General features: G+C 32.0%; 1 protein-coding gene across 1 annotated transcript; it reads left to right on the top strand.

Annotated features, from left to right (window-relative positions):
* Positions 1-8,696: 8,696 nt before the first annotated feature.
* On the top strand, positions 8,697-12,783 carry LOC125814790 (protein-tyrosine-phosphatase MKP1-like). The gene is made up of 3 exons (XM_049494239.1): positions 8,697-8,747; positions 9,398-12,079; positions 12,281-12,783. The coding sequence occupies exons 2-3, from the start codon at positions 9,545-9,547 to the stop codon at positions 12,368-12,370; spliced, it is 2,625 nt and encodes an 874-aa protein (XP_049350196.1). The 5' UTR covers positions 8,697-8,747; positions 9,398-9,544; the 3' UTR covers positions 12,371-12,783.
* The last annotated feature ends 761 nt before the right edge of the window (positions 12,784-13,544 follow it).

Genomic DNA, 13,544 nt, shown 5'->3' with positions numbered 1-13,544 from the left:
AGCTAGCTTTCCATGCATGGTTGCTCCATCATAAACCTCTTGAATAATCTTTCTCACAATGATATCATGGCAGCGACGTGTATTTTGAGAAATTCTATGATTTCTTTCTAGCCACAAGTGTCATTCTGAAAATAGTAGCAGCATTGCCCTCGCCTTTACACATAGTTTCATACAACTGTATTTCTCCAGCTCAGTTCATAGCTTGTCGATGGATTCCTTGTCAATGCAATACTCTTCTCCGCAAGCTACAAAACACTCAAAAAATAAGTGTTCTATATAGAGGGCAGACCTGCATTCCAAATTTTAATTAGCATCCTATCTTTAGTACATAGTCTACCATGAATAGACACATATAAGATGAATAACCACTTGGTAAGTTTGGATTGTTGCACATTAGTCTCCTCCAAGGCACACTCGGGTGGACACCTATCAACTCCTGGTACATCACTTTGATTGAGAACGTGTGTATTTGTAGCAACTCAGTTTCAGTCATATACATATCTCATTAATGTATGTTTGTGCCTTCAATATCTTTTGAACTGTCCAGCATGCTTGCTTTGGCATTGCACCCCACAATGATCCACTTTATCATATGGATTTTTATATGGGCCTTTAGTGATCTTGTGCCTCATATGTGTTTGTTTGGTTTTATTGAGGCAATTACGCCTAGTGTCTCCCAAAGTGTTTGTCCATGTATTTTATTCCCGTTTAATTGAAAAAAATTACAATAGCAATTCATGCGTTCAGTACCATGTGAAAGTAACTTCATGTGTCACTTCCTTTGTGGTGTCTAATAAGTGCAATTATTTTAAATTGTACTGTTAGATAGGTATAAAGTTGGGTTTAGGTGTGTAAGTGAATTTTATAGACAACTTTAAGGAGTCATCAATGATTTGATCTTTGTAATACTGAATCATTCTAAATCCATAAAAAAAACTGCTAATTTCTATTCTACTTTTTATTAATTTTTCATAGCACGGAAAGTAGCATGTTTCTTTTAAAAATTAAATATATTTTTTGAAAGGTAGTCACATGCATTACCAACTTAAATAAACAACTATTATTAACTCACCGCATATGACTATTTTAGATTTGGTTTGTGTATGGAAATTTGAACTATGTACCTCAAACACATACGTACTTTTTCACGTAAATTGCCTATCTCTATAGTTGTTAACTTAAAAGTTGTGCAAAATCTTCCTCTTGGTTAAGAAGATTTTGTCCACATCATGGTAACGTCTTACACACTTAATTTGAAGATAAATTTGAAAATCACACAAAGTTAATAGGAGAAGAAGATCCAACTAGAATGGTAGTGATTAATGGTATGTTTGGTATAAAAGAAAATATTTTTTTAGTTTATTTTTTCTATGTTTATTTAATCAAAATATGTTTTTTTTCTCTAAGAAATAAGTTGTCTAATGATCAGGAAAAGTTAGAATTCATTGAAGAAAAGATGCAAGTAACAAGACTGAAAATATAGATGAAAATTTGTCTCACAATTTGTATTGACCATAACGCTATATATATCACAATATGTCATGTGTATCTCTTGTATATATCCTATGTATGTCAAATGTATCACCATTATATACACGACCTACGTGCAATATACAAGCTATACTATATATTGTGTTCTTGTTCAACCTTAAAATTCAAATTCAAAACCTAATCAAATCTTTCTAAACTTTGAGATATAAGCACCTTAAGATATTTTCAAGATTTTGAAACTACACCTAGTCGAAAATGATTTCGATTTTGTGAATATGATTTCAGCGTCATCAATGGTTGCATTTTTACATATTTTTACAAACCTAAATTTAAGCTTCATCAATGGGTGCTAACTCTGGTTCTTCATGTGTAATTGAATATCTCTATATATAGTGATTCCTCCAATTAATTATCATATGCTTATTCGATTATAAATAAGGGCAAAATACATATTTATGTAATATGTTCTTTTCACAATTTGAATTAGTCATGACCTTTTGATCACACGATCGACGATGATAGCAAGGACTTTTACTATTGCATCATTAATTTGAATATGCAATGCATGATGGATAGTTTTATGATGTAACTTGAACAATATTTAATTTATATTCCAAAAGACTAAATATTCTAAAACCTTTTGTCTTGTGCAAGGTAGAATATAAACCAAAGTTGAAGTTTCCTTGGCCACTTTCCTTGACTGGAAAAATGCATGCAATAACAATAATAATAATAATCCAAATGGGAAACTACCATATATATTCCAAATAAATGACAATCACTCACATCACTAAACTTATAGTGCATTGCGCATATTCGTTTTTATCCCATTCTTCACACATCACAATCCTTATGTATTAAAAAAAGACAAATAATCATCTCCCACTATATATATCACTAAGACACTAACCACTATTTTTTCTGTTTTAATTTATGTGAAAAATTAAAAATCGAATTTACTTGTGATAAAAAAAATCCAAACAAATTATATTGTTAGTTCTAGTTGTTTAAGTAGGTAAAACTATTGATGTGGGGTGTCCTTTGAACTGTTCAAACATCAGCAAGTGTCAACTTGTGTGCATTAATTTCAATTTTGTAATGTCAATTAACATATTTTTATGAGTAAAATTTGCTCATCTTATATTAAAAAAACCAACTGCTCTTCTCTTTTTTTTCTTGTTTCTTAGAGATGGATTATAATTAATAAGGGAGTTATTTGAGTGTCAAATACTTTTTCTGTCCTATTTACATGTCATTCTTATTAAAAATAGATGTTCATTAATATTTGTCATTTCATAAACTAATACATAAATAACACTATTCTTCCTAATTTACCCTAGAGAGTTATTAGTTTTGAAAATATGAATTTGACTCATGGTCAATTTAAAGTAAATATTATTTTTATTTTTTTATATACCCTCTCTAGGAGCTCCCACCCTTTTGCTCCCTTGGTGACTTTAACTCGCAACCTTCGGGTTAGAAGTGAGGGGTGCTTACCATCCGAGCAACTCCCTCTCGTCCAATTTAAAGTAAATATGTCTATGTTCATTTATTGAAAGTTTGACTTCAAGAAATAACTAAATAAAAGTATAATGGTAAATTTACGTAATTTTTTAAGAAACATAAAATCTAAAATGATGATATATATATAGAAACGGAGGGAGTAAAAGATAAAAATCAATTGCCAGTTGGAGTCCACAGTCCAGAGTCTACTAGCAGTATAGGTTAGAACGTTGAACGTTGCCACTTGCCAATCAATTTATTTGACTATGATAGCAACTAATCCTTTTCTTTTTTTAAAATTCAATAAATCCAAATATTTAGTACTATAATATATGAAAACAATAATAATGCAATAAAAGAATTAAATTTTAATGTGGTTGGTTTCTCTAATTCTACATGCCTTGGGTTGATTATTATAAAGAAAGTCCAAGTTGTAGGTCGGCAGTTTTAATTTGACTTTAATATTCATTTTGTTCCATAGTAATTGATCATTTTTTATTTTATACGGTATTTAAGAAATCATAAATAAAAAATAATTTTATTAATTCATTCTTTAAAAAACTTCTTAAGATTTTACAAACAAATGTGAACACTTTCAAAAATAATTATTTACAAGTGTAACATAAAAAATGTTATTTCATTTGTCTCTAATTACTTGTCCACTTTTGAATTGACACACTTATTAAGAAAATAATGATTGATATAATGAATTTACCATTTACCCCTTAATTATGAAGTGGATGAATTAAAAATTTAAAATTTTCAAGAAGTTTTACCATTTTTTAAAGTAATTAATTGAAGGTATAATAGATAAAAAAGAATTGTCATTTTTTAATTTATCAAAATGGACAAATAAAAAGAAACAAGTAAAAAAGGAAAAATGAACAAGTTATGAGAGAGAGAGGCAGAAGAAATAATTAATACTTTCTTAATTTAGTAGAGTGGACAATTATTTTTAAAATAATGATAACTAGTACTATGAAACAGAGGGAGTAACTTTTTTTTTTCTTGTCTATATTAATTTTCTTTCTTCATTTTGTCTTGTGGTTGCCTTTCCTTATATCTCTCAATCTCCCCACTTGGCTGGAATTTCACAGTGTATATTCTTCTTTTTTCATGAATTTCAATCCCTTTTAATGAAATAGTTCTTGGACAAAAACTACAAACGCTTAGTAAAAAATACCACCACTTCAATTAATATATATAGAATTAGTGTCTCGTGAGGAGATTGATGGAGTAGTATAGAGGAGAAAAAAAAGACTTATATATGATGCTTATTGATTTTTAAAAAAATATACAACGTACAAAGTTCTTATGGAGATTTATAAAGATATTTTAAGTCTAGAAATGTATATGTAGCTTTCATTAGGGCGATTAAAGACATGTACTAGAGAGTTAAAACTTGAGTGGATCTAGTGGGAGGAGACTCAAGCCCTTTTTTTTGTTGAAATGGGGTTGCACCATGAATTAACTCTAAGTTCACTATCTTTCATGAGGTATATCCAAGGGGAGGTGTGTCATGGTGTATGCTATTAGCATATGACATAGTATTGAGACGAGACATGCGACAAAGTTAATAATAGGGTGGGAATTTGAAGACAAACCTAGGAGTCTAAAGAATTCGGGTTGAGTGGGACTAAAATAGAATACTTGGAGTGCAAGTTCAATAACGTTACTCATGTGGAAGATGAGCGAGTGAGGAATGATAATCAAGTCATTTCTAAGAATGAAAGTTTTAAGTATATTCTATAATTCATGGGAAAGGGGAGATTGACAATAATGTTACATATCATATATATTAGAGTGTGGTGGATGAAGTCAAATTTAGTGTCTTGTGTGATAATGTATCACCAAGACATGGTAAGATTTATAAAGTGGTTGTTATACCAATCATGTTATAGGGCAGAGTGTTGGCTGGTCAAGAATTGACACATCTATCCATAAGATGAAAGTAACGAAAATGAGGATATTTGAGATGGATATGTGGACATGCTAAGAAAGATAGGAGTAACAACAAATACATTTGGCATAAAATGGAAGTAGCCTCTGTGGTGGACAAAATGAGAGAGACGGGATTAAGATGGTTAGGGCATGTAAAGAGAAGATGCATAGATGCCCCAAATGAGGAAGTGTAAGAGGTTGACTATAATAGGTATGAAGAGACGTAGAGGTAGACCAAAGAACTATTGGAGAGAGGTAATTAAATAGGATATGACACACCTTTTTAGCTTACCGAGGACATGACCCTAGATAGGTGGGTATAGAACATGAAGATTAGGTAGAAGGTTAGTAGGTATTTGAGTGTTGTCTAGCTTTCTCTACTACTATTTAATTCTTCGATTTTGTTACTTGTTGTTTCATTTACTTGTTTGTCATTTTGTTAGTGTTCTTCTCTTTTATCTTTTATCTTTTATTTTTAGCATGCTTTTTTTATTACTATATTGTTTTTCATACTTGAGTTCGATATGTTTTACTTTAGTTGATGATTTATCGAAAACATTTCTATCTTTACAAAGTAAGAATAAAATTACATACACCCACTCTCCTCGACCCTCACGTAATTAAAGTGAAAAATCAAATCACTTAATATATTCAAATAGCAAAAGTTTATATTCAAAGATCAAAACACATATATTAATGAATTATTATTTTTGTGCAAGTATCAAACACGATTGTATTTTTACCTTTATCATTTTTTTGTCTACTAAGGAATGTGATATTAGCTAATATTATCATGATATAAAATTTGATATATCTTAACCTTTATTTAAGTTATATTTTGAATCTTTCAGAGATAATTCATGCATTAATAATATATCATTTGTTGTATTGTTTTTATACCTAATAGCATGAAATAATTTATTATTTATTGGTTTTTTAGTCGGTATTTGGTACTTGTATTAAAGTTTGATTACAATTGAATTTGAGTCGTATAGGGCCCCGAGTAAGTGTTTCCTACCAAAGCAGGATCGTCTTAATCCCTAGGCCACTAAAGTCATCGCTTGAAGCCCCATTTTTTTTTTGGGGGGGGGGGGAAGGGGGCCATTTCAAAAAAACAATTACTTATAATGTTATTTTTTTTAAAAAAATTATATATACTATGAATGCTATGATTTCTACTAAGGAAATTGCATATGAGATGAATATAAACCTGAATTTCATAAGAAACAATTTGAAGAAAATATGGTTAACGAAATCACAAAGTCCCTTGAAGAATCTTTTAGAGTTGATTTCTTTATACATGACTTCAAAATAGATTTGAACCAATTGAAGCATATGAAAATATTTTCGATCTCTTATTTAGTGGTAAAATATTGAATCACTAGATGGTGAGAATTTTAAAAAATATTGTCTTAACCTTGAACTTTCTTTAACACATAATAGTTATTCTGATAGTTATGAAAATATTTTTTTGAATTAAAAGTGTTAAGAGAAATAATAGAAGTAGAAGATAATGATCTAATGAAAATACTCAATCAAATAAAAAGACTTGATTATTTTTCAAATATACATATTGCTTATAGAATAATGTTAACCGTTCATGTAACGTTTGCCTCAGCCGAAAGAAGTTTTTTCCAAATTAAAATTGATTAATCTTCTTTAAGATCAACAATGTCTCAAGAGAGATTGAATGAATTAGCTATATCATTTTAAAAGGAATTATTAAAACAAATTGGTTTTAAAACAATACTTAATGACTTCGCATCTAAAATAGCTAGAAAAATAAATTTTAAATAAAAATATATATGATGAAAAAATGAAATATTAGGACTCCTCTCTTCAGCTTCGTTTTAGGCCCCTAATGTTGTTGAATCGGTCTTGTACCGAAAAAAAAATTCATATCTAAAATTAAAACCAAAAATCACTAATTAAGAGAGATGCAACATCAACCATTGCTTACGTTACATCTTTTGATGGTTAATGAAATAACAATAAGTAAATTAAACACCAAAAAAAAAAACAAAATTATCCCGTGCCTTTGTATCAAATACATCATGAATACCCTCTCAATTTTATAAAATTATTAAAATTATATTTTATATCACATCATATTTATGCCATTTAAGTATAATGAATCAAATATCCAAACAAAAATAATTTTTATATTATAATTCTTGCATTATCAATTCCTCTATTACTAGTCCCAATACTATAGCCCCTTCATAACTTGTTTTTAAACCACGACTAACGTTATTATTGAAAGAAAAACTAACAGTTTGTTTGGCCCAAAAAGTACTTTTGAAAAAAAAAATTATATTTAGCTAATTAATTTAAAAAACATATTTGAATAATAATTTGTATTTGATCAAATTTTTAAGAAGTGAGTTTAAGTATATATATTTTTAAGTATTTTTCCAAAAAAAAAAAAATGCTAGTTTCTTCTTCTCAAAATCAACTTTTGCTTTTACTCAAAAACGCTAATTTTTCTTCTAAAAGATCAGTCGAACAACGCAATCTTTAAAAAAAGTAATAACAATAATAATTTTTAAAAGGAAAAAGAATTAAATATACCTTTAAACAATTCAAAATGGGATAGTTTCACCCTCCATCTTTGGCTAAAAAATACACTCTAACTAGTAAAATAAATCAAAAATATCATACATTTTTTTCTAACCATTACTCCAAATTAAGAATAATCAATTTTGCACTTAAACTATACAAAATATTTGCCATTCATCTAAGGCACAAGACAAATTCTCTTAACTGTGCAAATTTGAACAAAAATTTATATTGGAGATATTATGATAGTAGTTTGACTATTTCAGGTGACAATTAATAACGCCCTACCCCCCCGCCCCCCAAAACCCAAAAATGAAAAAGAAGAATATTGATCCATTTTTTCTTGTTTGAAACAATTATTAGAAAAAAAAGTATTTTAAATTATTTCGATGGTTAGAAGGTATTTTGAGATAAAAAAATATTATCATAAAAGTATTTTCTTAAAACTAAAAATATCATGAGAGATGACATTGATCCATTTTAAATACTCTTTCCGTCCATCTTTAATTGTCCACTATACTAAAAATAAGTGTTCAACTATACTTGTTCAATTTAAAAAATCAAGAAATAATTTACCTATTTATATTTATTTTGTCCTTGCTATTAAATACTTACTAGAATATTCAATATATAAGAGACTAAGAGCCCGTTTGGATTGGCTTAAAATAATAGCTTTAAAGTCAAACTGAAATGACTTTTAAGTCGAAAAATAAAAAGTAGGGGAAACCTACTTTTAATTTTTAACTTATTTTAAGTTATTTTTAACATTGTCAAATATTTTCTAATTTTTTTTAACTTATTTTAAATTATTTTTATTTTTATCAAACACTTTCAGAAGTCAAAAACTGACTTAAAAATAAATTTCACCAATTCAAACACCCTCTAATACATTTTCGAAAGCATTAAATTTTATAGATTCAAAAGATACTATTGTAATATTACTTTTATTATTAGAGGTATGTCAAGTCTCGACAATTATAATTAAACTAAAACCCTGTCATTTTCACTTTTTGTTTGGCTTACCTGCGACTCCGTCTCTCAATTCTCTCATCTTTCTTCTTCTTCTTCTTCTTCTTCTTCTTTCTCTCTCTGTATTCATTGATCAAAATTCAAAAACAGGCTTTGAATTGGTAATTACTACATTAATTTTTATCACTTTTTTCTCCTTTTTCTTTTTTTTCATACAATCAATCATTTTATTTTTGCAGTAATTTTCTGGATATTTTTTCAAGAATCAAATGTCTGCCTTTCCAGTGAGTTTCTTATGACTACTGTTTTTTATTTTCTATTAATTAGTAATATTTTATGTAATTCAATAGCTTGAATATTTGAATGGAATTTTTTATTTTATTTTACGTTGAATTTCTGTCCCCCTCCATAATAGCCGTTGTTTCAGGACGTTTACCAAGTCTTCTTTGTGTTTGATTTGTTCTTAAACGTGTTGATATTAGACTAGTGTCGTATTCAAGGGTTTTAGGTGAGGAAATGTCGTAAAGTTTGAATCTTTAAGTTGTTTGATTCAACTTTGAACAGCTACAAAGGGAAATTTCATTTCAATTCTAGATAGAAAGATAATTTTCTCAAAGTTCACTTTTGGTCATTTCTTTGTTTCAACTTTGAGTAGACACCAAAAGAGGCATATTTGAGGTTGTTGTTACTTTTTCTTGAATGATTCTTATGTGGGTTTCTTGAATTCCAGATAAAAATTTGATCTTTTTCACCTCAAAGTTCACTTTTGGTTCTTTCTTGTTTCAACTTTGAGTAGACACCAAAAGAGGCATTTTTAAGGTTCTTTTTACTCTTCCTAGAATGATTCTCATGTGGGTTTCTTGAATTCTAGATAAAAAATTGATCTTTTTCACCTCAAGTTCAGTTTTTGATGATTTCTTTGTGTTTCTTATAGGTATAGGTCATCTGGTTTGTCATTGAATTTGTTCAATTTTAGTTTAGACTTGGGTGTCTTGTCCCTATGGTCAGCATATCCCAAATTGAGCCTTTCTTGAACATACACACCCTATATGGCTGTGATTGGTTACTTTGAAGTTTAGAAATGTTGGAGGTAGATGAGAAGGATAGGTTACCAGCTGGTGGGAATAGGAAAACATATGCAAGGTCTATTTCGTGGTCCGATAGGTCCCCTACCAAGTCCAGTGTCAAACCACAATGGAACAGCAAAGCACGGGCTTGTTTGCCACCCCTTCAGCCTCTTTCCATTACTAGACCAACTGCTGAGGAGTGGCCTAGGGCTGGATCAGATGATCTTGGTGTATGGCCTAATCCCTCTACTCCTGGTGTAAGGCTTGGATCATTCAGCACTCATGAAGGTTCAGCTACTAAGCAGGCTCCGCGAGAATTTGAATTCAAGAAAGATAAGCTTGCTTTCTTCAATAAGGAATGTTCTAAGATTGTGGATCACATCTATTTAGGAAGTGACACTGTGGCAAAGAATCGAGACATTCTCCGTGAGAACGGCATCACTCATGTCTTAAACTGTGTAGGGTTTAGTTGTCCTGAATACTTTAAGGATGATCTTGTATACAAGACACTTTGGCTGCAGGATAGCCCCACTGAGGACATCACAAGTATTCTTTATGATGTCTTTGATTATTTTGAAGATGTTCGTGAACAAGGTGGGAGAGTCTTTGTACACTGCTTCCAAGGGGTGTCCCGATCAGCCTCCTTGGTTATTGCATATCTTATGTGGAAAGAGGGGATGAGCTTTGAAGATGCATTCCAGCATGTCAAAGCTGCAAGAGGAGTGACAAACCCGAATATGGGTTTTGCTTGCCAATTGTTGCAGTGCCAGAAACGAGTGCATGCTCAACCTGTAAGTCCTACTTCTGTGCTAAGGATGTACAGGATGGCACCTCACTCCCCATATGATCCCCTTCATTTGGTGCCAAAGATGCTGAGTGAGCCAGGAGCTGAAGGACTCGATTCTCGTGGAGCCTTCCTTGTTCTTATTCCTTCTGTTATATACGTGTGGATAGGGAAGCATTGTACCTCGGTAATGTCAGATAATGCCAGGGCTGCAGCCTTTCAGGTAATCCGCTATGAAAAGGCCCAAGGTCCTGTTTTAATTATCAATGAAGGCAAAGAGCCTTCTGATTTTTGGAGTGCTCTTAGCCAGGAAAGCTTCTTTTCTGGTGGTTGTGGCAAAGAAAAGACCAAGGTGGACGCCAGTTTATTAGCTGAAAATGACTTGATTACTGATAATATCAGCCAGTGTATTGGTCAAAAGAATGAATATGATCTTGATTTTGAAATTTTCTGCAAAGCACTCGCCGGTGGGGTTGTTCCACCTTTTCCATTGTCAGGTACTGAATCTGAGACATGTCTTCCCGCAAGACAGAATGGATGGAGTAGATTGAGACGGAAGTTTTCCAGTGGAATAATGAAAGAATTTATCACAGCTTCCAAGTTATACAGTCATACTGGCATAACAAGTCCTGTACTTGATAAGATGGACACAATTAAAGAACTCTCTCCTGCTTTGCCTTCATCACCTTCAAGTCCTCAGTGTGGATCACCAGATTCTTTCTCTTCTTATGCAACCAGCAGTCCAAGTTGGACAAAGGATCCTTGTAGAGATGTGGAAAACCCTGGTCTTGATATAGAACCTGCGCTAGCGCCATCTCCTTCATTTAGCTCACTTGATTCTCTCTCTTGTTTTCTTGTTAGTAAACCAAAGTCTAATACCACATCCCCCTCACTCTCACCTTCAACCTCAGATTACTCCAGTTCTTTCACCTTTTCTCCCTCCTCTTCCAATTGGTCTGACTTGACATACCTATCTGCACAGCCTTCACCCACGAGATTTGAACATGAGGATCCTAATTTTGTGAAGAATGATTTCTTCAAAGTAAGTTCATCTTTACTTTGTAAAGGATCACCCTTTCCAGCATCAGAGGAAGCATTTCCAACCAGTCGTGCTCTTAGACGGGCAAACAGTTGTTTACAGTACAAAGAAACTTCCCCTTCACTAGCAGAGCGTAGAGGTAGTCATCCTCCTCCTATGATGATGTTACGTTCCAATGATGATTCCGCTCAAATTTCAGTGAAATTGGTGAGAACATCATCATTTTCTCTTCCTAATTTTGAAGACGATACAATGAAGTGTGTCGAGTGTGACAGCCTTAATGACGGAGATTTTGTTGATAGTAGTAAAGAGGAGCTAATGTTAGATGCTGAGAATTCGATTACTGACAATCAACTCCAAAATGGAGTTCAACCTGTACATGATGTATCTGGCAGTTTCAATGACCATTCAATTGACATTCCCATCCGAGTTGCAGAAACAACTGATATAGGTCTTTATCAATGGCCTTCTATGCATAAATTAGGCTTGTCTTCTGTGGTTTTCGATTCAAGGTCCGTTTATATCATAGTCATTCCTGACTTGAGTTTAGATGAAAATAGTTCCAGTAGTTTGTACATCTGGATTGGGCGTGATGTGCAATGGAAGGAAAGTTCAGATCAAGTGATCAACAATGATTCCATGTGTGAAGATAATCATGTCCATTGGGAGAAAGTTGGACACGGTTTTCTTATTCAGAAGGGCCTGGCCACTAGCTCTCTAGTTCAGGTACTTATTCTGCCTTTTTTTAATTAAAAACGAAACAGAATTGGTAACGTATGATCTTTCCTTATATGTTTGTTGTTACTTACTTGAATAGATGCAATTGTCCTACGTTAAAATTTATCAAGTGGACATTGATCTAGTCGTGCATTGTCATTTTTTCACAAATGATTAATTAGAACTACTTGTTATTTGACTTGAATGCAGATAGTGAAAGAAGGTGAGGAACCTGAGCAGCTTCTTAAGCATCTGCCGTGTTTCTCATTTGATAAGGCATTAGATGTTGGGGTCAAGTAGGTTTTGATAAAAACACCGCGGATACCATCTGAGGTATGCAAAATCCTTGCTTTAGTCCTTCTGGCAAGGGTCTTTGGTTAGTGAGCATCCCAAGCAGTAAAAGTTGAAGGTTTCTGCTTGTGTGATGTTGAATGATACAAGGAGAGGATTAGATTTCTCTCGTCGAAGGACATGTACAGGGAAGAAGTTGCTGTATAGGAGGAGTTGATAAGTATATATACTACTCTTGTTGAAAAATAAGTATACTGGTCCCCTTTCCCTGTCCATACCATCCAACTACATTCAGTAACAAAAGGTGTAATGTAATAGTCCCTGCATTGGGACATTTAGCATTGTTACATACCCAAATTCTCTTAAATGTTTTCTATTATAAATTGTTCAATGTAGATTGGGGCTTGTTTGGCTCCACAGCTATTGGAATATGAATGTCCATGGATAACAAAGATATAAACTGTTTTGTCCTTAAAGAACTTTGATTAGACTATATTTGGTTGAACGTGAGATATTTGAAGTTGAGGCTGAATATTATATCCACCAAAGGAAAATACTACTCTCTGTCCCAATTTATGTGACTTACTTTCTTTTTTAGTCAGTCCCAAAAAAAATGACACATTTCCATATTAAGTAACAATTTAACTGTAAAATGTCTATTTTTCTCTTAATGAAATGATTTATAGCCACACAAATTTTTATCATTCATTTTGAACCACAAGTTTTAAAAGTTTTCATTTCTTTCTTAAACTCCGTGCCGAGTCAAACTACCTCACATAAAATGGGACGGAGGGAGTACCACACTAGATGTTGCATGTTGGAAGAAATAAAATGGGTTTATTCAGAAAATTTGATTGGATTACAAATTCTTGAGTGCATTGTGACAACCCACATAAATTGAAGAAATAGATTTTGGTTATTAGATTTATTACACCTATGTTTCTGGGATTTACCAGCGAAGGTAGAGGTAAAATCTTGTACACATAACATAATTCTTCTCGGACTACACTTGTGGCGTATATAGCCTTGTAAACACTATTATTTTCAAGCTCTACTTATGAAATTACACGGGTATGTAGTCGTATGTTTCTTAGGATTTAAAGAGAGTACATACGTGTAGGAAAGATGGAGGATTTAGGATGAAGAGGAAGTGGGGATGATGAGTGATGAAGATGAAGAACTA

This window comes from Solanum verrucosum, unplaced genomic scaffold, assembly GCF_900185275.1.
Source record: "Solanum verrucosum unplaced genomic scaffold, falcon-dt-bn FXZP01000085.1, whole genome shotgun sequence".
Lineage (NCBI taxonomy): Eukaryota > Viridiplantae > Streptophyta > Magnoliopsida > Solanales > Solanaceae > Solanum > Solanum verrucosum.
Note: the sequence above shows the minus strand (reverse complement) of the source record. Positions and strands in the feature narration are given on the sequence as shown.

Bases quoted from the DNA above. Each gene is read 5' to 3' on its own strand.
- LOC125814790 (XM_049494239.1), top strand. From the start codon at position 9,545: ATGTTGGAGGTAGATGAGAAGGATAGGTTACCAGCTGGTGGGAATAGG. The intron at 12,080-12,280 runs GTACTTATTCTG...ACTTGAATGCAG, and splicing joins CCACTAGCTCTCTAGTTCAG to ATAGTGAAAGAAGGTGAGGA.